This window comes from Cydia fagiglandana, chromosome 8 (genome assembly GCF_963556715.1).
Source record: "Cydia fagiglandana chromosome 8, ilCydFagi1.1, whole genome shotgun sequence".
In the NCBI taxonomy this organism is placed as follows: domain Eukaryota; kingdom Metazoa; phylum Arthropoda; class Insecta; order Lepidoptera; family Tortricidae; genus Cydia; species Cydia fagiglandana.
Genome location: NC_085939.1, coordinates 11,134,755 through 11,159,954, shown reverse-complemented (window position 1 = coordinate 11,159,954; position 25,200 = coordinate 11,134,755). Strand labels below are relative to the sequence as shown.

The 25,200-nt window shown below is 39.8% G+C and overlaps 2 protein-coding genes and 1 long non-coding RNA gene across 3 annotated transcripts; all 3 read left to right on the top strand.

Moving 5' to 3' along the window:
• The first annotated feature begins 311 nt into the window (after positions 1 to 311).
• LOC134666636 (tudor domain-containing protein 3) lies at positions 312 to 5,944 on the top strand. The gene is made up of 7 exons (XM_063523849.1): positions 312 to 444; positions 519 to 603; positions 685 to 1,075; positions 1,546 to 1,727; positions 2,270 to 3,192; positions 3,613 to 3,931; positions 5,825 to 5,944. Exons 1-7 carry the CDS (start codon positions 410 to 412, stop codon positions 5,942 to 5,944), a joined length of 2,055 nt encoding a protein of 684 aa, XP_063379919.1. The 5' UTR covers positions 312 to 409.
• A 1,170-nt stretch (positions 5,945 to 7,114) lies between these two features.
• On the top strand, positions 7,115 to 11,193 carry LOC134666635 (uncharacterized). Its single transcript, XR_010098537.1, has 2 exons — positions 7,115 to 8,884; positions 9,238 to 11,193. It is a non-coding gene; the product is annotated as an uncharacterized LOC134666635 (long non-coding RNA).
• A 1,284-nt stretch (positions 11,194 to 12,477) lies between these two features.
• On the top strand, positions 12,478 to 25,077 carry LOC134666657 (tetraspanin-4-like). The gene is made up of 7 exons (XM_063523883.1): positions 12,478 to 12,701; positions 15,303 to 15,393; positions 16,345 to 16,536; positions 18,000 to 18,074; positions 18,542 to 18,721; positions 19,240 to 19,371; positions 23,998 to 25,077. The coding sequence occupies exons 2-7, from the start codon at positions 15,316 to 15,318 to the stop codon at positions 24,043 to 24,045; spliced, it is 705 nt and encodes a 234-aa protein (XP_063379953.1). The 5' UTR covers positions 12,478 to 12,701; positions 15,303 to 15,315; the 3' UTR covers positions 24,046 to 25,077.
• The last annotated feature ends 123 nt before the right edge of the window (positions 25,078 to 25,200 follow it).

Here is a 25,200-nt window from a genome sequence, read left to right as displayed (position 1 = left end):
ATAAAGCTGTTATAGACCGGGTATACCGAACCGGACCTTGGTGGAGTTGGTGGCCTTGGTGCGATCAAAATATCTGTTTTGCTTTCACTTATAGCTGCGTCCTTTATTGAACGTACTGCCGGCCTACTTACACACGACCGAACGTGTAAACCGCAAGGGCCGCAAGGTCGCGGTCCGGTACGCTCGTCTGTTACAGCTTTCATACATTTCACTTCGGTATGTTTGAGTTATTTTGTAAAGGGAAGAATTTTAACGTTTTTATCATACAACGAAATGGCTTTTCTTACTTGTCTATGCTTTGCGATTTTGACATTGTTTGACAAATGGTACCGTATGTCTTCGAAGATTTGCGACTGGTGTGAAATTTTTGTATAAAAATTCTGAGGAAGGATGAGCCGCAAATAAAAACATGTCAATTAGGGAAAATCTTGCAGAGCTGGGCTGGTAATTAAATGGAAAAGAAAATGTTTAGTTAATCTTGTCTCTGCACTATTAGTTAAACCGTGTGATTCTTTCAGGCACATTAGTCAAGAAGGTTTTGATACTATTAGCGAGAACGGAGCAATTCAGGATGTAGATGTTCTAAGCAGACGTGCTTTAGACGTAAGTATTTGAGGTAGCGAGCAGTTACAGCTCGGCATATGTCATGCAAGCCGATTTAAATTCTAACACGAATGTTTTCAGTATGACCTGCGGGACATTGGCGAGGCCGCCTTTCCTGAGGACTTCCCGAAGGACCCGTCGAAGCTCGAGAAGCCGATCGTAGTCCAAATACAAAAGATAAGGAATGTGTCGGCTCCAAAAGCTAATGAAGAGTCAAATTATGCACCTCGAATGTTAAAATTGATTTTAAATGACGGGAAAAGTTCATGCACCGGATTAGAGACGAGCTCAATCTCTAGTTTAAGTATAAACACACCTCCGGGAACCAAACTTTTGCTGAAGAATGAGGGGTTGGAGGTGTGCCACGGGGTCATCTGGCTCACTCCCAGTGTGGTCACAGTGCTGGGGGGTAAGGTGGCCCACATGATTGAAAAGTGGGAGTTGGTCCGGAGTCTTGCTAGGCACACTAGGGGTGAGATTTGTTTAATACAATAAATGGTCTATCATACAGTAAAATAACCTAATAATTTATCCTTCCATACCAACTGCAGGTCACTGAAATTGACAGCTACAATCATAAACTATGCCATTATTATGCCAAAACAAAATATATCTTTGTGATAATTTTTATATATCAAATATTTTACTGGGCACATCTAATAACAATATAATAAATAAAGAGAATAATAAATACATTTTTTTTTGCATAGAGGTCATTCTTACAGAGACAAACAGGTGAACAACAGTTGCTAGTATTTTCTTATTAGAGTTTTCAAAGACCTCTAATGGCTCTAATATCTTGATCTATGGCTTATGATTTAGTGAATTTGTTTACAATTAAGTTGGTCAAAATGTATTAAGTAAAATTTGCCAGGGTAATGAAATAAATAACTCAATTCTCAAGATTGGCTCTCTTCCTGATTTCAATTAAATAATTTCCAGGGGGTGTTGGAGTGGATGGGGGCCCCCCGCCATGGATCCCTTTTGGCCAACGCCTGGAAGCCGTCACTGTGGACAAGCAATTCAAGAGCATACAAGAGGCCGCTAAGCAGGACAATGCTGAGTTTGAGGCGCAAAGGAAAGGTGCTATTGCTGAGGCTCAGAGGTTGTCTGGAGTTAGAAAGGTAGGTTTTCCTTGGAATTATGATTGAATTTTCCATATTACCAAAACCCTTTACAAACTTAATTGCTTTTATTTCCAATGATATTCAACAACAATGTTCCGAGATACCATTGAAGTTGTGCAGTTAATAAAGAGATCTGTTTTTTTTTTAAATATTTATGCCTAAGGTTGGTATTCCACCTGTCCAATGTGCATTGCATTGCAAATACACATTGGACAGGTGAAATACAACCCTAAGGAAACCCAATGTGAATCATAATTGTATACAAGGCCGCTTTTACTTTGTTGTATCATCGAGCGCTGCCCTCTGCACTAATACACTGGAGCTAGAGAAGACCTGCTGCAACTCACACCCGATGCAACAGAGCGTGGCTCAACTGTTTAAATGTTGACTTATAAACTTTTAGAATTGTATTCCTCTGGACCCGTTTTATTATTTCGCGATAAAACTGTAAAATTGTATATTGCCTATTTTGTAAAAACATGTATGTCATATGATTAAATAAATAAAACTTTGTTGTATAGTGTAAATACATGTTTTAGGTCTTTGGCGGAGGCACGAAACCCTTACTGGACGCTAATGTCCAGAAAATCATTGATGCAGGCTTCACCGAGGAGCAGGCTGAGAATGCTCTGCGATATACAAAGAATAATGTTGACCGAGCCCTAAGGATGCTGCAAAAGAGAGACAACTCTGAAAACAGGAGAGAGAGGCAGCAGAAAGAACCGGAGCAACCCAAGCGCAAGGGGCGTAACAAGGAACCTAATGATGACGACAACATTGCCGTCAAACCCTCCGGAAAAGTGTCTCTGTTCGACTTCTTAGAAGATAAACTACCCAACGTTCCCGAAAAGGACAAAAGCAACCGTCAATATAACAATAACACTAATGACGATAGGGACAGTAGGAATTACAGGGACAGGGATAGTAGAGATAGAAATGGTGGCAAAAACAATCAGCGGCCCCAAGGATCGCGGTTTGACGGCAACAACCGGCCCCGGCCCGACAGAGGGCACTACAACGACGGCCATCACTCACACAGGGAGGACAGGAAATATCAGCCACCCAACGAGAAACCGCCTCGCTTTCAGAAAAAACTGGAGGAAAAGAATAAACAACAACAGCAGCAAGCGAATTATAATGTAAACACTAATCCATACGGCAACTCTTATCACAACCCGCCGCAGCCTCAATACGGGGATAGGAATATGCGCAACGATAGGATCAATGAGAAGATGCAGCAACCTCAATACCGGAGCAACAACCACATGGACAGCCTGACGGAGGCGACGTCGAACCTGAGCCTGCTGTCGAGCCAGCGGCCGGAGTCGCGCGGGTACCCCGAGCAGTACCACAAGCCTTACATGCCGGCCGTCGCCGCCGCCCGGGACGTGCCGCCCTTCCGCCGCGCCGCCGACCCGCCCAAGTACCAGGAGCCCTACCAACGGCGGCAGCAGCCTAATGGGTATGAGATCATTGATTGCACAGCTAGCTCTTAAATTGAACCTTTTAGGTCCACTATAAACGTGGGTTACAAACAAATTAAATTTGAACTATACCATCTCTTAATTATCACTCATGACATTTCTGAATTAATGTCCGTAACGTGCCGTAACTAATATAATTGGACGCATTCTTTAGCGAAAAGGATCCACTCTAAACTTTTGTTATTTAATTGAATGACGTTTGACAGAAAGTTCAAATTCTATTGACAGTTTTTTGTGGATTGGATCCTTGTATCCTGACGTCCAATTGGTTTTTATTTTCTTTTAACCCTTTTAAATTTCGTCTCGCGATGACCCGTGCCACCTCCGTAATCACTTCAGCATCTATGACGCAGAAAAGTTGTGGAATCGATGTCGATTATAATAGAGGTCGTCGACAGGTACATGGAGGCGGCGTGCCTGTACGGAGCGCCGGCCTCGGCGCCGGCGGGCGTGGGCTACAACTACTCGCGGCCGCTGTACGGGCACGGGCAGCACGCGCAGCACGCGCAGCACGCCCAGCACGCGCAGCACAGTCAGCACGCACAGCACGCGCAGCAAGGACAGTACGCACGCGAGCGCGGCCCGTTCCTGCCGGGCTCGCTGCTGGGCTTCCAGAACGCCGCCGTCAACGAGCAGGCGCGCGCCATGCTGGGCGTGGCCGACATACGCTGGAAGGTCGGCGACCGCTGCCTGGCGCTCTACTGGGAGGACAACAACGTGAGTGTGGCCTTGCGGACGAGGTGTTCAATATCGACACGGACAAAGTGCCAAAAACATGTACACACTACCACAATGTGTGGGAAATAAGGTTGTGTCTACATATTTTTGACAGTCTTAAAACCTTGACTGAACGCGCGCGAGCCACGACTGCACTTCAGCAGTAGATACATACGCTATGATCAATCAGATGTACATGCAGGTAAACCCGGCCACTGGTTAGTAGTCACCTGCAATAATATGTTACTCAAAGAAGGCCATAAAAATATCTGTTACATATAATCTTATTTGTGGAGCCATAAAAGTGTGTCACATATTTTTGCGGCCTTCGAAGAGTAACATATTATTGCAGGTGACTGTGCAAATAATTATGTATCTACTGCCGTGTGCCATAGCCTCGTAAGTCACCGCGTACTTGTACAAGTACAAATTAAGGATAGCACTTCAGACCTGACATTTTAACTATGTACATAGATGTCGTAACTGCCTAATGTACTTACTCAAGCACAAAATTTTCAATCCCCATTTACCCGTGGTGATGATGATGATGATGATATTCTATAGTCAATTCCGCCATGTACGACAGGTAAAGTCAACTGTCAGTATCACTTTTTCGCAAGATGGCCACACAGTCAGGTTGCTGGCCAGCACGAGGTAAGATAATCGGTTTATATCCAAGTAATCACATGTTTTTTCTGTTGTCATACGAATGTATTAGTATATTTAAATTATAAATTTTGTAAAATAAACAATACTTCAAAGAAACCTGTATATTTAAGAAGGGTCTTGATTGGTCAAAATAATTTGTACTTACGGTACGTTCGGTCTAACTTACAAGTATTATTTTTCTTATTCTAGCGTTTGATGAAAAGCAAAAATCACAACTTCTCTATAACTATGACTCGGATAATGAAGATATGTTTATATCTGAACCCGACCAAGAATCAAATAGGGACTTTTCTTCGTTTTCGGAATATGAAGATGGAGAAATATAAGTTGCAGTACGAAGACGTGTATCTAGTCATCGATTTCAAAGTGCTCGTAGTCAATTAGGTGGGCGTAGCCGTGGTAGAAGCAAAAGGGCACAAGGGTGCGACGTGGGCAAAGTGCAAAGGGTAGGTCTGGAGATCTAGTCCAGGTTTTGAACACCCAAATCCAACCTCCGTGGATGTAGTATGGTATTCAAATAATGAAAAGAGGTTTTTTATTCACCTTTTTATAAGAAGAATATTAATTATGTTGTAATAAAGTATTTTTTTTACTTTAGTGATGTTTAGAGAAATTATGTGATTTAATTCTAATATTAAATAAATCCTTTAACTTTTTTATTATACTGTGTAAAAACCCAATGTACTCACGCAAGTACAAAATATTTTCAATAATTTCCCTTCTTAAAGAGGTGCTTTACATAATAAACATACCATAAAAAATACTGAAAATAAGACCTCACTTCAAAAAATCTCTAAAATCGACATCTTTTTGTTTCGGTCTGAGCCGCTATTCTTGGTTTGTTCTTGGTATAGTACAGCCGGCAGATATGACTACTGCTGTTGGAAAAACACAGGACTTACGAGGATAGATATGATAATTGATAAACGTTAACTAGCATACGGAATCTTTTTTATGGTGCCTTCCGTTTGCGATTTAAGGGTGGTATTCCACGTGTCCAATTTCTTAGTCCAATGTGCATCGCGTCTCACTCTCTCATCTCATTAAGCAAAATGTGAGATGCAAATACAAATGGAATAAAACCCTAATACATAACAACAATGAATAAAATTACGAGCTAATTTTGAATAATGAAAAATGTTACATATTCGATAAACGTTATTTTTACTACATTCTAAGTTTATCACAAATCGAAAGGCTAATTATTAATATATTTTGTTACAGTTCTACGAGGCGGAGATCACCGGTATATCCGCTAACACGGTAGTAGTGAAGTTCTGTGCGTACGGCAACCACGAAGAAGTCCTTAAATCCAATTGTCTGCCCTTTCCCAACCAAGGTTAGTAGTTTTTTGTACGCGAGTTAACCGCAAAATTAGCTTTTTTTTAACGAGCCTATAAGGTGTCCCAATGCTGGGCAAAGGCTACCCCCCTAGACTTCTAATTATCCCGATTAATTGCAGCATCTGTCCAGTAGTTGCTGAGAAATGTGTTAAATTTGCTTAATACACTTTAAATATTAACTGGTTTGCGGTAAATGTTATCTTTGTAATTTTTGTTTATACAGGGTGTTTGGTACATCGTTTGCCAAATTAAAACGGCAGATAGGTTGAGTCATTTGCTATCTTCACATGCCTAGAAAAAAAAATGGCCATGGGTTTTTTTACTACTACGCAAGTAAAAATTTGAAATTTACGGTAAACTGGCATAGAAGTGAAAATAAAATGTGCGCCAAATTAAAAATTTCTAGGCTTGAGAAGATAGCAAATGATTCAACCTATCTGCCGTATTAATTTGGCAAACGATGTACCAAACACCCTGTATTTATAATTAGGTGTAATAGGTGTAATAAGTAGGTGTATTTTCCCTTTCTGTTCTTCCTATACATATGTTCGATCTGTTAAATTTTGTCTCTCTCTAAGAAATATAAATGTCAATGACGGATAGGGGCAACCGATTATCAATGGTATGTTAGATTTGACAGACTTTTATGAATCTTTGCACTAATCTTTGTCGACCCCGAATATTCGTAGTAGCTCTAATTAAAACTTGAACACATGCCGAAACGAATTACCGGGATTGACAGTAAAATATTAAAATAAAAGTTTCCTAAATACTCAAAAAAATGCATGCTATGCAGACTCTTTAGTATTTAAATGGTGACATTCCTATTCCGTGTTATCGTATGCAGCCGCCCCAGCGCCGGCGGTGGCGGCGGGCGGCTACGGGCGCGGGGCGCCGGCCGGGCCGGCGCCGGCACCCGCGCGGCGCGCCTAGGGGCACGACGCGGCGCCCGCGCCCCGCCCCGCCCGAGCGTCGCCCGAGCGCAGCTGACCGCCGCCGACCTGCCCGTGCCCGCCCGGCGCCCGCCACGGCAGACCTCTCCGAGTGCCGTGAGGCTCCGCTCCCCCTGGACATTTTATCGACCTATCGGTGACGTTGTCGGTGGCGGCCGAGGCCTGCCGGAGCCCGTCTGCGGCCTCGCTTAGCTCCCGGTCCCGTGGTCGTTTTCGGTCGCCCGACAGCGTGTGAATGATATTCTTTAACGTGACGGTGACGAAACGTCGGCCGGCCTCTACGGCAGCTCGCTTTAATTTTTAGGGCGTGAGTCTTTAAGGCTCGACGGAGCCCTACCTCGTATTAATAGTCGGTTGATGTGTTACTCACTTAGTGAATGTCCGATTACTTGTGTGACGTCTGGCTTTTAGGGGAAAGGTGTGCGAGACGATTACCATAAGCAGAAATCGAAGAAGGATATGCCTATTTTCATGTGAAACGAGCAGGATGGCGTTTACTACTGTCAAATGTATCTAGCTTACTTTTTTCATACTCAAAATATTTAATCTAATAAGTTTTCATAATAATATATATTATTTTTAAACCCTAAAAAGTGTGTAATATATGATGATATTTTTCCGTAAAATTCAACGCATCGCCCACGCCGCCACTGGACATAAACTGAGGCAAGGGGGTATGCGAGGCTGCGTTTTGCTAAAGAATTAAAGCAGATCTCGTACATCTTTCCCCTACACCTAACGCCTATATCTAAAATGAATCAAACGGCTGTATTACGATTGTCGCTACTTCTCCGTTACTAATAATAATTATTATTTAAGCTTCTTTTCTCACACATCCATTTTAAGATTGTCTTTTGATCACAAAAGATTATGAACATATCAATGTTCATGAAGTGTAACCCCTTGAAGGTAAAAGCCTCGTCCATCATTTTACATTTCTGGTTGTCAGTTACTAACCATATTTACCTAATTTTGTGCGACTTTGAATTTGACCGCCCCTTCAAGTCTAAGCAGTTTAATTAGTAATTAGTTCGAGTGGTAGGTATTATTTAGACATGCATCAATATATTTGGTATGTAACGTACGAGGATATTCCCGGTAAACCACCTTAAGAGCAAAAATCGTTTAAACGTCTTGCAGACACGCAATATCATAAAAGTGATGACCAATAGCATGGCACTTAAAAATGCGGGTGTTGAAAAAAAAGGTTAGCTCAGGTAAAGTTTATTGCCGTTCATTGTCTTTGTGACGGTCGGCATTTGCAAATTAAGATAAGGAATCCACAATGCATCCTAATTGGTTATCTTTTTCGGGAGGCGAAGCTTAGCCTAAACAACAACAACTAATAAACTTTACTGTCCTTACTACCTATTGTTTGTGTCATTCAACGTTTTTACCTTTGCATTATATGATAAATGCACCGTAATTGGTTATCTCTATGGGAGGCGGAGTTTAGCTCGCTCGTACGGATCGAGGTAAAATTTTTCTGAAGTGGTTCACCGAGAATGTCCGCGATTGTACCTAAATTACAAAATCCATTAGGGATTGTGTATGTGTTTTACGTTATTTATGCTTACATTAAAATTGCTTTTCAAATGCCTCGCGTGGATGTCGTGAGACTAAGAACTACCAAATAGTACATTACGATACAAGCGCGAAAGGTAGGAAATTCTCACCTAGTGGCGGTTTTTACTACACGGCCTAACATGCCTACTCTACTCTTGTCTATATTAAAACTTCTCGAGCCTTTATACGCATAGAGGCTTGAAATAATGTAAAGAAGAGGTTCCGATTGTTCGTCTCTTAGTTTACAAGCGACTTACCTACTAATATTTTTAAGAACTATGACTACTTGTGTCGCTTAACTTCAAACTCGGGTAAATCCATTGGACCCTCAGCAAATGAAGTTAAGCGACTCGCCTGTATTGACTGTGGCGGCCAACGGAGTTATTTATTTCTTGCAACTCTAAATCAACGTATAGTGCGTAGTTTTGTAACTGAGCCCGAGCTAATCCTATTGTCTATTGTTAAGTAAAACCGCTCGTGCCACGTGCCACAACCACCTGCATAAAAACCTGCGTAATTCGGTTACTGAGTGCCGGCGCGTCGAACACTACAGAACCAGTCTAAAATGTGTCATCGAGATGCGTAACAAAGGCGCGTTAACGGAGAGCGCACCTACACTGGTTTTTTGAGCGTTGGACTAGCCCGCGCTCAGGTGCCAAATAGAATGAGTATGACCTTTTTTTGCAGGTAAGTAGCACGTGCGGTTTTACTTAACAATAGACAATAGGATTAGCCGCCGGGCTCTGTTACAAAACTACGCACTATACTTACACAGTGAGAGACTGACAGGTTTGGCACGTGACAAAGAATCAAGCTTTCTATTGTGCTAACCCTACGCATAATAAACGATGTGCAATGTCGCTTTTATTATAAACGCGTTTTTTTTTGCTAACCCTTTTCCAGGCCGGACCAATCTATAAGGTTTTCCCAAAGAATTCAAACATATTCAAATTAATCCAGCTTTGATAATCCAATAAGTCGCATTTCCCGAAAGTGCAATCTAATTTAAACCTTATATCGGAACGCTAAAGTTCGAATTCTATTGGCGCTTATGCGGTCAATAATTGGTACTAGGTATGCATGGATAAGGGTTAAATTATGTGTAAAAAGCACGTACCTATCTCATATATTAGACTTGGCTAAGGATGGTATTCCACCTGTCCATTTTCTTGGTCCAATGTGCATTGCGTCTCACTCTCTCATTAAGCAAAATGTGAGACACAATCACGCAAATACACTTTGGACTATTTGAATAATGTTGGAAGTTTCCTTGCTTACGTCTCTATCACTTTAGCATTATCGGAATTGGAGATGGAGATTCAGAACCTCGAATTTAAAGAACACTAACGTTTGGTTGCTTCAATCCAGGCTTCATCGCGCTGTTATTCTATTAGCGTCAATGCGACGAAGTTTGGATATAAATAACCATAAACTGCAATAAATGTCATATACTTGAATATTCTACTTGAAATAAAAACAAATTAAAATATTTCCGGAAAATAATTTAATTTGTTCCAATAGTATAAATAACCATCATTAAGAACTTAACTCAATGCGTGGTCACTAGGAAAGATTGAGCATTAAGCGAGAGCATCAATGTTCTTTTTTAGAAAAACGTCGCTTGAGGAGCGTTAGTTGGTGGGTTAATATTTAGTGTAAAAGGATATAACTCTCTTGCGATAATTTATTGACCTGTATGTAACCAATCGTAGCACGTAGCTTGTATAAGTGTATTTTGTTGTATTTTAGCGCAAAACAATGTAATATATTAATAATTGCAGGTTGATGTCAACATGTTGTTTGAAAAGTATTTTTATTTACCTTAACCAGTGTATACACTTGTGTTTTATAGTTAGCAATAGTAGCAATCGTGAATAATGAAGTTTTATTTGAATATTTTTTTACATTTAATTTATTTTACACCAGATCTGTAATATGTCGACACACCTTGTGTTGTCGTCATAGTTAATTCGCCCTAAGATTATTCACGATAATGTTTGTATCATCAAACTGGGCCTGTATTTGAAGACCAACAAGAAATGTATACATAGGTACAACGCAACGTGTTTCTACTCTCTGGACATGTACCTATAGTTAAGGTCCTAATTTGTCTAGGTAGGTAATTCGATATAACAGCTAGAATTACGCTTTAGCTCCCTCTTAAACAGTTGTAGACAGTTTACGAAATAGCACTCTACTTGTAATCTCCGTGCGTATCGTCCATGTGCGAGCCAGGGGCGTATTTTCAAATTTGGCGCCCCAGGCCAAAAAGGTTTGCCGCCCCAAAAGTCAAGGAAGAAAAACAAAAAGCAACCCGCCAGGGGCGGCCATTGCGGGTTGCCGCCCCGGGCCATGGCCCTAGTGTAAATACGCCCCTGGTGCGAGCGCGACGTACTAATAAATTTTGGTCTCCAAATTCAGTCCCATGTTTAAAGGAAACTAGAGTAGAGTTAGACCAAGAAAAGTCTACAACGATTTTGATAGCATACGCAGTGCATGTGTTATTTTACACGTCATAATTTCATAGAAGTTTGATGTTAAAATAACATCTCGTTGCAGACTTGTATTGGTCTAACTCTAAGTTTTACTGTTTAATCATGAAGTGCAGTTTGTCAACGGTTAGATTGAACACGTTGTTGCTTCGTTGGATACATTTTGTATAGGTAGATACCAATTTTATGTTAAGGTAACCGTTTATTAACAAAAAAGCTATTAAAAAGAAAGTGTACTATGCAGCTGTTTCATTCCCCCTGTTACTGTCGATCCACTTCCGCCCTGCAATGTTGTTGTAATTATTTATGAGTAGCGGTGGTCACTGGGGGACAAATGGACTATCGCTGCAGTAATCCCTTTGCTCTACCGGCCACCGGTGGATATAAAATATTTGCCCCTCCCCGCACATACATACCTACATACTACTACTATTAGGAGCAAGCAAAATAATACTTTTTCAAAATTATTCAAGTTGACAGTAGGTAGGTAAAATAGCCCAAGTTCTGTAGTCAACTGGGAATCCTTGCAGGTCTGTCCGGCGGCAGCTTAGCTCAATGTTCATTAGTACTAGAAACCTGCTATCGGGGATGTTTTATTTTCTTCAGTGCTTCAACCCTATCGTCTGGGATGTCGTAATAGGATAGGTCGGTATCGTCTTGGGTTGTCCTATTCGTTATTCGTCAAGTTCTTAAATTAGTCCTATTCTGCTTTCGTCATTCATTCTACATTGGAAGCCACCGACGATTGTAACGAATGTAGAATGGGTGAAGAAAGCAAAATAGGACTAATTTAAGAACTTGACGAAAAACGAATGGGACGACCCAAGACGATACCGATAGGTCTTTCAAAATGAATATGAGGTCTTGAATACCATTTTTGATAAAGTGAATATTTACTCATATTTTATTGATAATATAAATTACAGGTCAGGCTTACATGACTAGGCTTTAACTTTTCATTTAAACCTAACACTATATAATCTGACTTTCAATTAAACCACTGCTTGGTAAATGCGGCTCTCGTGAGGCTCTACAAGATTCTAATTCAATTATCACTTAAGAGTTCTTAGACCACTCAAAACCTACTACGGAAACCTAACACTGATTAGGGCTTGATAAGCTCTTGGCCGGTTTATTACCATTTTGGCTAAGGAACTCCAAAAATGACATCTATTTTCTGACAGAATATTAGCTTAGACTAAGTACCTAAGGAGATCATTAATATGGCCATAAGTGGCCCTTCTGTTGGGTAACTGCTTTCTACCCACCATGCTAACAATAACATTACTTTAACGCTGGCAATAACAGCGACCATTTACCTAGTGAGGCGGCCGAATTGAATGCTAAGTAGGTACCTAACATAGATTTGCTAATTTTAACATGCGCCAGACTCATAATCGTAAGCTGACCTAGTGGTCGCATGGCGTACAATGGGAGTGCAGATATAAACCACATACCGTGCCGGTAAAAACATAGAATGCCTTCGAAGGTTGTTAGTCCCTTGGTGGGGAGAGGCACGCGAACTCAGAAACAAAACCAGTCGAGTCTTTCCCACCGACCGCAGCATACAGCTCGTGGCCTGCGCTGAATGAACTCAAAACTTATCCGTTGTAAATTGGACAGTGACGTAAATCTTAGATAGTAAGAGTGATGATAAAGTGAAAGGTTATCAGTGATTATAAAGTTGTGGCACACGTTGTGTTGTTGGATTTCGCGCCAAACTCTAGAGAAGACGCCACGACTTAAGGTGACAAACAAGTTTTGTTGTTGATATCCAGTTAGGATAGTTATATATTTGTTATGTTTCTATTGAAAACGCTATAGCAACTTGACAATTTCCTCCATTTCTCGGTATTGTAACTTGAGCCTTACAACTTCGCGGTCTCATTAATGTAGGTAACTAATCTTTATAGGTAACTTTAAAAAATTATCGGTCTTCATCAATTGCACATGAACTTTCACTTAAAATTTGTTTTACGTTGCGATGATCATCAGTTACTGAGATAGCTTAGAGAAGGGACCTGCGATCAGATGGACCTTGTTTTTGCTGGGAGATCACCTTGAGAGAGTTGTAGCACTCGTAACTCATGCAATGGGTGGGATTAGTATTCAATACCAAGACTCGTAACGCGAAACGGATACCTATACCTACCTACTTTGTATTTAAGTATGTGCGGCGTGCCGTTTAGCCGCGTCGTGCATGTCATATTTATTGCACCTGTAAAAGTGAAATTTGCAAACTACGACGGCAAGTAGATACCTATGTACCACCCAGTTAGAGGGGCAGTTGGGTTACCTACTTTTACTGGTTCTATTACATTATATGTAGGCCTTTTATAAGGTTCATATTATTTCAATAAACGATTATAAATATGATAATATGGATTAGGTAATTCAATCAAATAAAAATTAAAAATAGCATCAATGTATCAATATGGTCTACCTTTTATTTCTGACAATATGTTATTTAGCAAAAAATAATCCTTATGATGAAGCCTTTCGATCGGTATGATAAATATAAATAAAAGCTACAGGGTAATTTTTTTTTATCGTGTAGAGGGTTCGATTCCCGGTTCGACCGAGAAATAATTTAAAAATCTATGAATGCAGTTTAAATTGTTTTTTAAATTAAAATAATGTCTTCTTTCAATAAAATATCCTATCTACGATATTTAAGGTACTTTCCCTTGATGTCCCGTAGTCTTGGGACACCCTGTAATATAAATGTCACATGGCATAGTTTTCTAAACATTATAAAACAATCTCTGTAATTTAATTATGGTTATGGTAATTATGGTATGGTTTCCATGACTAAACTTCAATTACCTATTTACATCTCGGTCTTTGGGAATTACTACGTGCAATGTGTGGACCAAATTTCATTCACTCACTTTAGGAGTTTCGGAGGATATTAGCTCTGAGAGACTAACCGACAGACAGTCACAAAAGTGATCCTATAAGTAAATAAATAAATAAATATTATAGGACATTCTTACACAGATTGACAAAGTCCCACAGTAAGCTCAAGAAGGCTTGTGTTGTGGGTACTCAGACAACGATATATATATATAATATACAAATACTTAAATACATAGAAAACACCCATGACTCAGGAACAAATATCTGTATCATCATACAAATAAATGCCCTTACTGGGATTCGAACCCAGGACCATCGGCTTCGCAGGCAGGGTCACTACTCACTAGGCCAGACCGGTCGTCAAGATAAGTGTAAGGTTTTTTGAGGTACCGAACTCAAAACACCAGAAAATGCGTTTATTTTATGAATAAAGGGCGAAGCCTTCTAGATTACTGGAGTGACTTTAGTGACGTTAAGTATGGTTATGGAGAAAACTAAATTAGTATTGCGATTAAGTTAATAACGATGCACGGCGAAATGGTGTAGGTAATACTTTTGATAACAATACATTAATTATTATTGCAGTATCGAAACGAAATATCCAGTGCTTTTTAAATGGTTACCTACCAATATGATACGCATCTATAGGTACGCAGACGCATACTCGTATTTATTTAATAGTAGGTATTTATTAGGAGCGTTACAATAATCGATTTGTATTAACTAATTCTGTAACTTTTACTTGGACGTAACGACGTACGACGTTCATTACAGTAAGTGATTTATAGGTATTTGCATAGGTACATAACATTATTAAATTGCACAACGGGACTTAATCGCGTATTTAAGTTTTAAGATTTACCTCCGACGTTTCGAGGACGAACTTGTGCCCGTGGTCTCGGAGAAGACTGGCTAAAGTTGACATCAACATCTTCTAGCCGCACGAGTTTTTCGAACTACCCGCACTTGGTCTTGTGGACGGCGTTGACCACAGGGACAACGCCGTCCTCGAAACGTCGGAGGTAAATCTTAAAACTTAAATACGCGATTAAGTCCCGTTGTGCAATTTAATAATCGTGAAAGTTTAGATCAGTGATTTGCATACCTACTCATGGTATATAGTTAACGCCCATAACGCCTATTCGAAAACGCTGCATTCTTTCATAGTATGATGGGTTCCATCAACACCCTGATGGGAGATTATACCTAGGGAGGGTTTAGTATCATCATATTCATCATTATCAAGTCGCGTAACGCAAAACGGATTTACCTGCTTGTATTTAAGTATATGTAGCATATGTATAAGTATTGCATCTATAACTGAATCTGGGCTGGGCTATAACCGCGAAAATCGAAGTTCGCAAATTGCGGGGATCTTTCTCTTTTACTCCAATGACGGCGTAATTAGAGTGACAGAGAAAAATCCCCGCAATTTGCGAATTTCGGTTTTCGCGGTAGCCCCTCTGAAGTTGGTTGTTGGATGTTACAGGCCAGCCGCCGAGATGGGAATGGGCGGCACGATGGACAGCTGCGGCCGATGTATGAAGTTCTCACTGATATGCATCAACGTTGTTACCTTTGTAAGTAAGTTGGCTCTTTTCTAGTTTACCTGTGTCAGGACAAACTCCTGTACAGTCAGCGTGAAATATATTGTTGCAATCAAAGTGGCCAAATGGTTCGTCACACCGCGTACTAAATATATGGTGTAACGAACTATTTGAGCACTTTTGCAGCTATAATTTTATTTTATTTGATGCTGACTGTACATACAAACAGGGTAGGGTGATTATCTGATTAAGTATGTCTATGTCTATCCATAGACCACAGGCTAAGAAGGGAATATATAGGTCTTACCGAATGAATTTTACTATCAAGCAATTTTTACTAATCGTGATTAAAGAAACAGCTGTTCCTAGGAAAACCTTGATATGTGCACGAGTATGTATGTTTCGCCGAAAGGTAAGAAATAGCTAATTTTTTGCGCGAATTGCCCCATAAGTAGCCCCATAGTAAAGCTCGGATCGAGTAAGTACGTATCTATAGACTGTTTGTAGATATTTGTACGAGTATAACCTGAACCTTCGAGCACCAACAGCGACCACAACAGAGTCAAACAGTGACCCACTTTTAATTCCCAGCGCAGTTAGATTCTTATCTTAGCTTCCGCGTTGTAAATGTAGGCGTGGGTGACGCCAGGATAAATTATACAGTATAAATCAACGACACCTCTGCGTACACCACCCTTAGTAATTCACACGCGATGGAAGCCCTTCGTTGTTATGGTTTTATTTTATTTTTTACTACGTATATAGGTCCTTAAATATATTTAGAATTTTCACCATAAAGGCAATCTTTTTTTTCAATTGTACCCTATATTACTATCATTTGGGGAATTGGAGCTGTTGGTAAAGTAAATACCAGTACTTAACTAACGTAGCTATATATGGGTTTTAATGGCTTTCTAAATTATTTTTTGTTTAAGACTAATTAAGAAATGTTTAAAGTGGTATTTGCATATGTTTCAATTGCAGATCGGTGGGCTGCTGGCGCTGGCGCTGGGCTTGTGGGTGTGGGTGACGCGTTCTTTCTCCAGCACACTCATGAGCAACAACATGTTCATCGCATCCGTGGGCGTGGTGGTGGCCACGGGAGCGGCGGTCATGCTGCTCGCGCTGCTGGGCTGCTGCGGCGCGGCTAAGGAGGTCAAGTGCATGCTGCTCACGGTACGACAACCTACTCGTGTACTCGGTACCGTGGTGGTGGCCACGGGAGCGGCGGTGCCGGCGGTCATGCTGCTCGCGCTGCTGGGCTGCTGCGGCGCGGCTAAGGAGGTCAAGTGCATGCTGCTCACGGTACGACAACCTACTCGTGTACTCGGTACCGTGGTGGTGGCCACGGGAGCGGCGGTCATGCTGCTCGCGCTGCTGGGCTGCTGCGGCGCGGCTAAGGAGGTCAAGTGCATGCTGCTCACGGTACGACAACCTACTCGTGTACTCGGTACCGTGGTGGTGGCCACGGGAGCGGCGGTCATGCTGCTCGCGCTGCTGGGCTGCTGCGGTGCGGCTAAGGAGGTCAAGTGCATGCTGCTCACGGTACGACAACCTACTCGTGTACTCGGTACCGTGGTGGTGGCCACGGGAGCGGCGGTCATGCTGCTAGCGCTGCTGGGCTGCTGCGGCGCGGCTAACGACGTCAAGTGAGGCCGGTGGCAAAACCATCAAATGTGGGCATTAGGATTTTGTGTGGCTCGGGTAAATTGGGGCTCCTCTTGGGTCTGTGGCATTTTGCCCGCTTTTCCCACCGTTTACGACACTGCCCACGAGAGTAGCTAACAAACATATGGCCCGTTGTTGCCAAGCGGTCACAGTAGCATGTACAAAAATTACCCTTGACAATCAATAAAAGCTTTTATACGTAAATACCTACAAATAGGTAAATAACCGAATGAAAGTAGTGAGGTAGTTCAAGAACCTTTTCAAGTTGTTTTTGTAATGATTACCCTAAGGTCGATATCGCGTGCCTGAAGACCTTTTCGTGTTATATTAGCAAGAACTTTAAGCTTGGAAAAACATTAACGAAATAATAACGCTAACCCTCGAGACGTTTCTCGTTGGAAATACGATATATTTACATTGTTAACTACCTTCAGTTTTGTACATCGTCACTTAAATTAGTCGTCAAAACAGCATTTACAATTTCGCCACAGTTTTTGAGTCTTAGGACCAAGTTAGGACTAAACAATTGACGGACTGGACAAGCGACGTTTGACGTATCGTGTTGATCTCCCGTTGATGTGGGAAAAATCATAAGTTCTCGAATACGTACAATGTCAAAATTTGACATTAACAATCCACAGTTAGGGTGACAAGCAAACCAAACCGAACCACCCTTAGTTTAGAGTTGAGTTTTGGTTGTACCAAATTAATATCATTTGGTTGATGGAATCAACACTCAGTATGCAATAAAATCAACTGTTGATTTGACGTGGATGCGAAATCTGACAGTTGTACATGTCGAATTTGGCCCCTGATTGAATCAACACTCAGCAGTGAACTACGACTTTTTTTAAATTTTGGTAACGTTCTAATTTAACGATAAGAGGCGCTTTGGTGCGTGTGGCCTATATTTTTTCTTTGTTTACATATAACTTTTGTAAGTTGTGACTTAGGTTAATGTATTGTTTCAGTACTACATCCTCGTGTTCATCATTTTCGTGCTCATGCTCGTTGGAGGTATCCTGCAGTTCGTGTTTCGGGAAAAGGTATAAAACATACCTACCTTATTATACTATCCTATCGTTGGGTGACAAGCAAAGTCATTAAGTACCACAACAAGTTCATAGCCATAGTGAACCATATTAGTACTAAAAGAAGGTCGTTTTTGGTTTAATTTTTTTTTGTAATTAGTGAATTTTGCTTGTCACCTGACGCTATAATGTTGGGTTCTCAAACTTTTGCTTATTTTGCGACTCTGTTGAAAATTAACGCATAGCTCTCGAGTCTAGACAACGCCGTCGCGACGACGCACAGTTTGGGAACTCTGCTCTGTAGTCCCCATTTTCCTCCCTGTATGTAATACATTATGGAAAATATTTTTTCATTATTTATTGTATATTAAGTACCAATAGCTTTAGCTATGCTCCTTCGTTTGAGTTTTTTTGATTTTTTTATTTTGATAAGAGCTACGAGCGAAAACCAATTCCATACCTACCTACATTTTAAAATACAGGTGCTGACCACGCTGGACCGCGAGATGTTTGCGTCCATACCGTTCTACGGCGTGCGTCCGGAGTACACGCGCGCCTGGGATGACACGCAGACCTACCTGCAGTGCTGCGGCGTGCACAACTACAAGGACTGGAACGGGAACGTGCCCGAGAGCTGCTGCAAGGAGGTCTACCCTGGGAAGGTGGGCCGCTACCGTGTACTAAATTGATTGTCGTGTTTAAATAGATTTTATCCATACGTATACGCAAGTATGGTATTATTACGGTAGATGTCGCTAGGGTCTTGACTCATAATATGGTGGAAAGATTTGCTGGCTTTGGATGAGGTCTTGGTAACAAATATGGCAGAGCGCTGTAGTATCGATCCAGAGGCCGTGAGTTCAAGTCTCACCCAAGACAGTATTTTTTTTTCCACCTTTACCTATAATTTATTCTAAGCTATTAAGCATCGTTCGCAGACGTTTCTGCTTCTTAAAAATGAAAATTAAATTAGACAATACTTTTATTCCAAATTTCATGGTTCCTGATCAAACTAGTACAGTCAAGGAATTTAAATTCCGACCCATTTCGTACTTTGTCACAGTGACAATCAATATGAAAGCCGCTAGAGACCTCATACGGTTGTCACTGTGACAAAGTACGAAATGGGTCGGAATTTAAATTCCTTGACTGTACTATAGTTAATTGTTTGTTTGTTTAGCGCATGGACTGCAAGTACTCCGGCAACCCGGCGACCATGTACATGGACGGTTGCCTGCCGCAGACGGTAGAGTTCCTGCGCGAGAACGCCGTGTACGTCGGCGTCATCGCCATCATCGTGGCCTTCATCATGGTAAACACGCACATACAGCTTGGCAAAAAAGAGTAATAATTAAAAAGTGGCACCACTGTAGTGTCGTCCCATTTTTAGGGTTCCGTACCCAAAGGGTAAAACGGGACCCTATTACTAAGACTTCGCTGTCCGTCCGTCCGTCCGTCTGTCACCAGGCTGTATCTCACGAACCGTGATAGCTAGACAGTTGAAATTTTCACAGATGATGTATTTCTGTTGCCGCTATAACAACAAATACTAAAAACAGAATAAAATAAAGATTTAAATGGGGCTCCCATACAACAAACGTGATTTTTGACCAAAGTTAAGCAACGTCGGGAGTGGTCAGTACTTGGATGGGTGACCGTTTTTTTTTTTGCTTTTTTTTGTTTTTTTTTTGCATTATGGTACGGAACCCTTCGTGCGCGAGTCCGACTCGCACTTGCCCGGTTTTTTTATATAAATTGGTTTGAAAGGGACGACACTACAGTTTTGCTTCTTTTTAATGTCTACTCTTTTTTGCCAAGCTGTACAAACTAAATTGCAATTGCGACTGTATCGCGACTGGCTTCGGCTAAGGCGAAAACCATAGCAGGGGTGCGATACTCCCTTCGGGCACACTCGGCACCGTTCGGCTCAGCATTGCTCCGAGCAATTATTAGGGTTGACATTGACACAACTTGTCGTCCCTTTCCGTGCACGACCACAGATAAGATAATGGCTTGAATTTTGACAGCCCTAAATAGCCGAAAGGGATAGTGCCATACATTAGAACGGGGCAGCATGATTCGACTCTGAACCGCTGTCAAACTTCGGTTTTGTAGGAAGTTTCCTTTCTGTACGGTAGTACTATTATTTATTTTGAGACCATAGGTGGGATCGAAAGGTCCGATCGCTGGCGCGATTCCAACCTATGGTTGTCGCCTTAGCCGAAGCCAGTCGCGCAATGTCGTGGCCAGGCCGTAAGGACATGCTGTACCTACCCAATATTTGACATTCGGACTGATTGTTTGAATTTCTCTGCTACAAATTGAAATTTACCAACGATTATCCATATTCTCGCGTACCGTAACGTGACGACAGCGCTTGTGTTACTGCACAAGGCAGTAAGCTGCTGCTTACTACAGTCACTGGTGTGGTTGTAATAGCCCAATAGGTAGCTTATTTTATTTATGTCGGCGGCCGATCGTAATAAGATCAGGCAGATGTTCCTGTGTAATGTTTTGACGATAGTCACATTAAACCAATATATAGGTTCGTTAGGTTGCTTCATATGCCCGAAGGGCAAACTGCCCAGAAATAGGAGCCCCTCGTAGCGGGGCTCCGTCGACACAGAGAACGGGTCAAAGACTTTCACGTTTCACGATGTGCCTAGGAATTTCACGATATGCCTGATCTTACGATCGGCCGCCGACATATATACCTAAATCATATTTATTAGGATACAAAAAAATAAATATAGTCGGTGAGTGTGCTAGAACATCGGGAAAGGCAATTTAAATAATTAATTATTCTCAAGGCCCTCTTACCTAGCAGAGCAACGTTTGCAAAACATTTAAGCGTAGGCACGAGGTCAAATTGCCTTAGTCATTAGTGTAATTAATTATTAACGATTAAAGATAATCTAGTCATGATTGATCAATGTCATGGGTCCTTCGAACCGGATACCTACGTTCCTATATGTTAAAAAAATGTTAGCTAAATACAGTGAAACCTGGATAAGTGAGATCTCAAGGGACGAGCAAATTTTTCTCACTTAAAGAGGTTTTCCACTTACCCAGGCTCCCAGTTAGCCAGGTACAAATAAATTTCTGTTTCATTTACAGAGGGTCTCATTAATAGAGGTGAGAATAGAGGATTATATCTCAGTTATAGAGGTGGTTAATAAGGTATTTTGTAAATATCTTTATCTATATACACACATATCATAAACTGTCTATGATGCCTTCAAAATTCGTAAATAATGGCCCACATTACGATAAACTGTTTTGTTACAGCAAATTTCTTATCTGTGAAAATGTGGCAATAGCTTCATTACTATATCAAATTCGATTTGGTAATGCATTTCAAATTTCGAACATCTCTGAAAAAAAAAGCAATTTGATTTGACTCCTATTCTAATATCAGTTGAGATGACGTTTTATTGGAAATCAAATGACAATTGCATACAATATTGACAAATCTCGCATGTAAGTTGGTATCGGACGATATGGTAATCGACCCCGACTCTAGTTTGTCTCTGAATTAAAAAAAAAAACTACGGATGCGTGACGTGCGTGAAAAAAGTTTTCATTTGCCGCCATTTGACGTACAGTTTATCTTTTAATTAGTTTATAAGTAAAAAATGATTTGTTTTGTTGTTTTTAAAGGAACTACATATAAATATCCTGATGTTTATCAGTCTTTAAGGGTTCCGTAGCCAAATTGGCAAAAACTAAATCTATATATTTTCATCAGGAGCATTCCACGGGCTGTCCCATACAAACGCAATTTATTTCCTGTGTTGCGACTTTTTTCTCGGCATTTAAAGCAGGCGATTATTTTTCCGTGCATATTTTTCACCATTTGTCATAGAAAAGGAAACTCTTATACCTCTAAATCTTCAGAAACTTCGCGTTTGTACGGGACAACGGTAGACAATTTCATGGAATGCTCCATCATGTCATGTCTGTACCATCGCCCACACTGTTAACTGTACATTGGTGGACCTTATGCCTTTCGTAATAAGGTCTACCGATGTACAGTTAGTGTTACTGTTTGTACGTCCGTCGGTCTGACTGCTATAGCCGGATACTCATTAGCGAGCCGTAACCGTAACCCACAGTGTTCCGTCTAGAACAAGCTAGGTGGACAAAATTCATTATCAAATTTCCACTAATGAGTAATTAGATTAGATAAATAACATTCTTAAACCCCTAAACCCAAAAATAGATCATGCTTAACTTTCTAATTTTATGAGTTATAGGGCGCCGAAGTCAGCTAACGAGGTAAGTACAATCGCACAATTAAATCAGTTGCAATTCTGTGATGCGTTCAACAACATCTCTTTCAAGTAAAACATTATATTGTGGAAAGTTGTAGTGATGGATCTAATAGCTGACGGTAAGCACTTTATATTTTTTATTTAAAAATATTCATATCTCTCGTAATAGTGCCATATATATAGCATTAAAAATGTACTTTAAAAATGTTGAATTTTTTCTAAGTTATCGAACTTTGATAGACTGGGAAACACTTGACAACACTTGACAACAGTCTAGATTTTACATATTATGTACTTCCATTATCCTTCTTTGTGATGGTGTATATTTCATTTTTCATAAATTTTCACAACATTTTTTTTTCTTTTTTTTTGCAGAACACGTTTTCTCTATTTCAAGGAAGGGGGTTTTTGAAGAATGGACAAATAAGGGGAAAAATGACGGAAATTCCCACCTTTATCAGTTTATATTGGTAAAATATGAGTTACGAGATTTCACGAAAGAGTTTGAGAGACGATTGACAAATACTTTAAACAGTTATTCATCAAAACTGAATACCAAGTGGAATAGTGCGTCAAGATTAAAGAAGCAATTTGTGGAAAAGTTTAAAAGTGGTCTGGATGGCCAAAATATAGAATTACGAGTGTGTATAACTAGAGCAAGTGCATCAACGTCGTTTGAAAATGTTAATCCTGCAGGAATACCCAAATTAAACTTCAAAAGTTCCTCTTTCAAAACGAAAAAACGCTGAATTAAAGATCTGGTACAATTACGTAGTTTTTTAACTGCTGCTGAAATCCCGATTGATTCGTGATCGGCAGCAAATAGAATACGGCAAAAATATTAGAGAAAATACACATAAGCCAACGTAGTCTTGTTTTTACGACAACAGTAGGAACTTCAATGAATTCTAGGCAGCTAAGTGTTAATGAGGCATTATCGTATTATATTGAGTCAAAATCGACAAATACAAACTTACACGCAGACAAAAAAGTGGTCAATGAAGGCTGATCATCATAAATATCCATACTATCATTATTTGCCCAATGCAATAGGTACATGCGTGTTATATCCTTCAGAAGAACTTCAAAAAACTTACACAAAACAAGGAAAACAATTATTATTCTGATATAATACATGAGTTAGAACAGATTATTGGGTTATTAATAATTAACAGATTTATAATTAATTTATTATTAATAATAAGTTAAGTTTTAATTAAATTTCTATATATTTTTTAATTTTTTGTATATTTTTAAGTAAATAATTTAAAAAATAATGTATCTAATGAATTGTAAAATTTTGTTTATTAATGTGTTGATAAATTATTTGTAAAAAAATATATAATTAATTTAAATATATATTTTATTTTATTTTTTTTACTTTTTTTCATGGTATTTTAAAAATTTCAATAAATTATATTTAATTGAACAATATTAACCAGAATACTACCCAAAAACATAAAAAAATAATTTTGTCCACCTAGCTTGTTCTAGACGAAACACTGTGTAACCGTTGCATGTACTGTAACCAAAACAACATAGTAGGTTTGCGCAAACTATGTTTTTTTGGTTACAGTACATGCAACAGTTAAGGTTACGGCTCGCAAATGAGTATCTGGCTTAATATATTACAGGCATTTTTTATAATGTAATTTTTTTTGCAGTTGCTGGGTTTGATATTGTCGTGCGGGCTCTTCGTGAAGATAGAGTGAAATAGTGCAATTTATATAGCTCTAACAGATGTCACAATCTTGCCTGGCATGCAAGAGCAGTGTATACAGAGCGACATTGGCGATGGCGCCTACACATACACACTTCGCCATATTTGAGCTAACAATGGTACTTTCCTTTCGTAAAATGTCGTTGGTTGGGTCTTTCAAAAATGTTATGAATTCGTTTCATACAAAATTCGTTAGCAGAATTAATATGCATAGCTTAACCGACCATTTCAATGGCATTAACTCATCATTGGATTTATTTCTAATGACACATTTTGTTTTTAAACTACCTTCTGTTTTTGGGGTTTTAGTTCTTATCGTCTACCCTACAATGACTATAACCACATATTTTTCTGTTGTAATACATATATTAGGGCAAATTATGTATGCGCCATTACAAGTGTACGGAGTATAGATATCAATGTAAGACCATGGTATAAGAGCCACTGGTGCAACACCGTTTGCAATTACATACCTAACTTATTCTTATATACTTTCATAAATAATATGACAATGTATGCACATTATCTTGAATTTCTTCTATAATGACACGTTTCTCTTCACGTATTGAGGCACAGAATAACTAATAGTACTTGATTGAGGTTCCTCGGTACCTATGACTATTTTTTTACTTGATTTTATAAAAGTACTCTTCTAAATCCAACTATTATGTACTTATTTTGGTGTGATGAAATCTCAGTGACCTGTACAGTACAATTTATATAGTTATTTTATGTACTTACTTGAATATAGAAACTTATATGTGTTAGTCATAGTTTTAGCTGGTAGGTATATAAGCTGATATCATAAATATCATAATAAGCACATAAAGTTAATATTCGTAATATTTATGTTACAACATGCACCTCTACACGCGAAAGGAGTGAAATTTACTTATATTATGTATTTAATGATTTGTCTGGCCTACTGTCTAGTAAACCATCTATTTGAAGTAGGTATAGAGATAAATAACTTCCACTATTTGTACTTTTTTAAATTGTGCAATAAACATTGTAAAAATTTGCAGTGTGCCCTTTTTGTAAGTACCTAATTTTTGTATTAGTCTTAAGTACCTAAATCCTAAATAACTTTTTTTTTTAATAGCACGTCCACGGGTATGGGGACGCCTAATTATTACACGTTCAATTG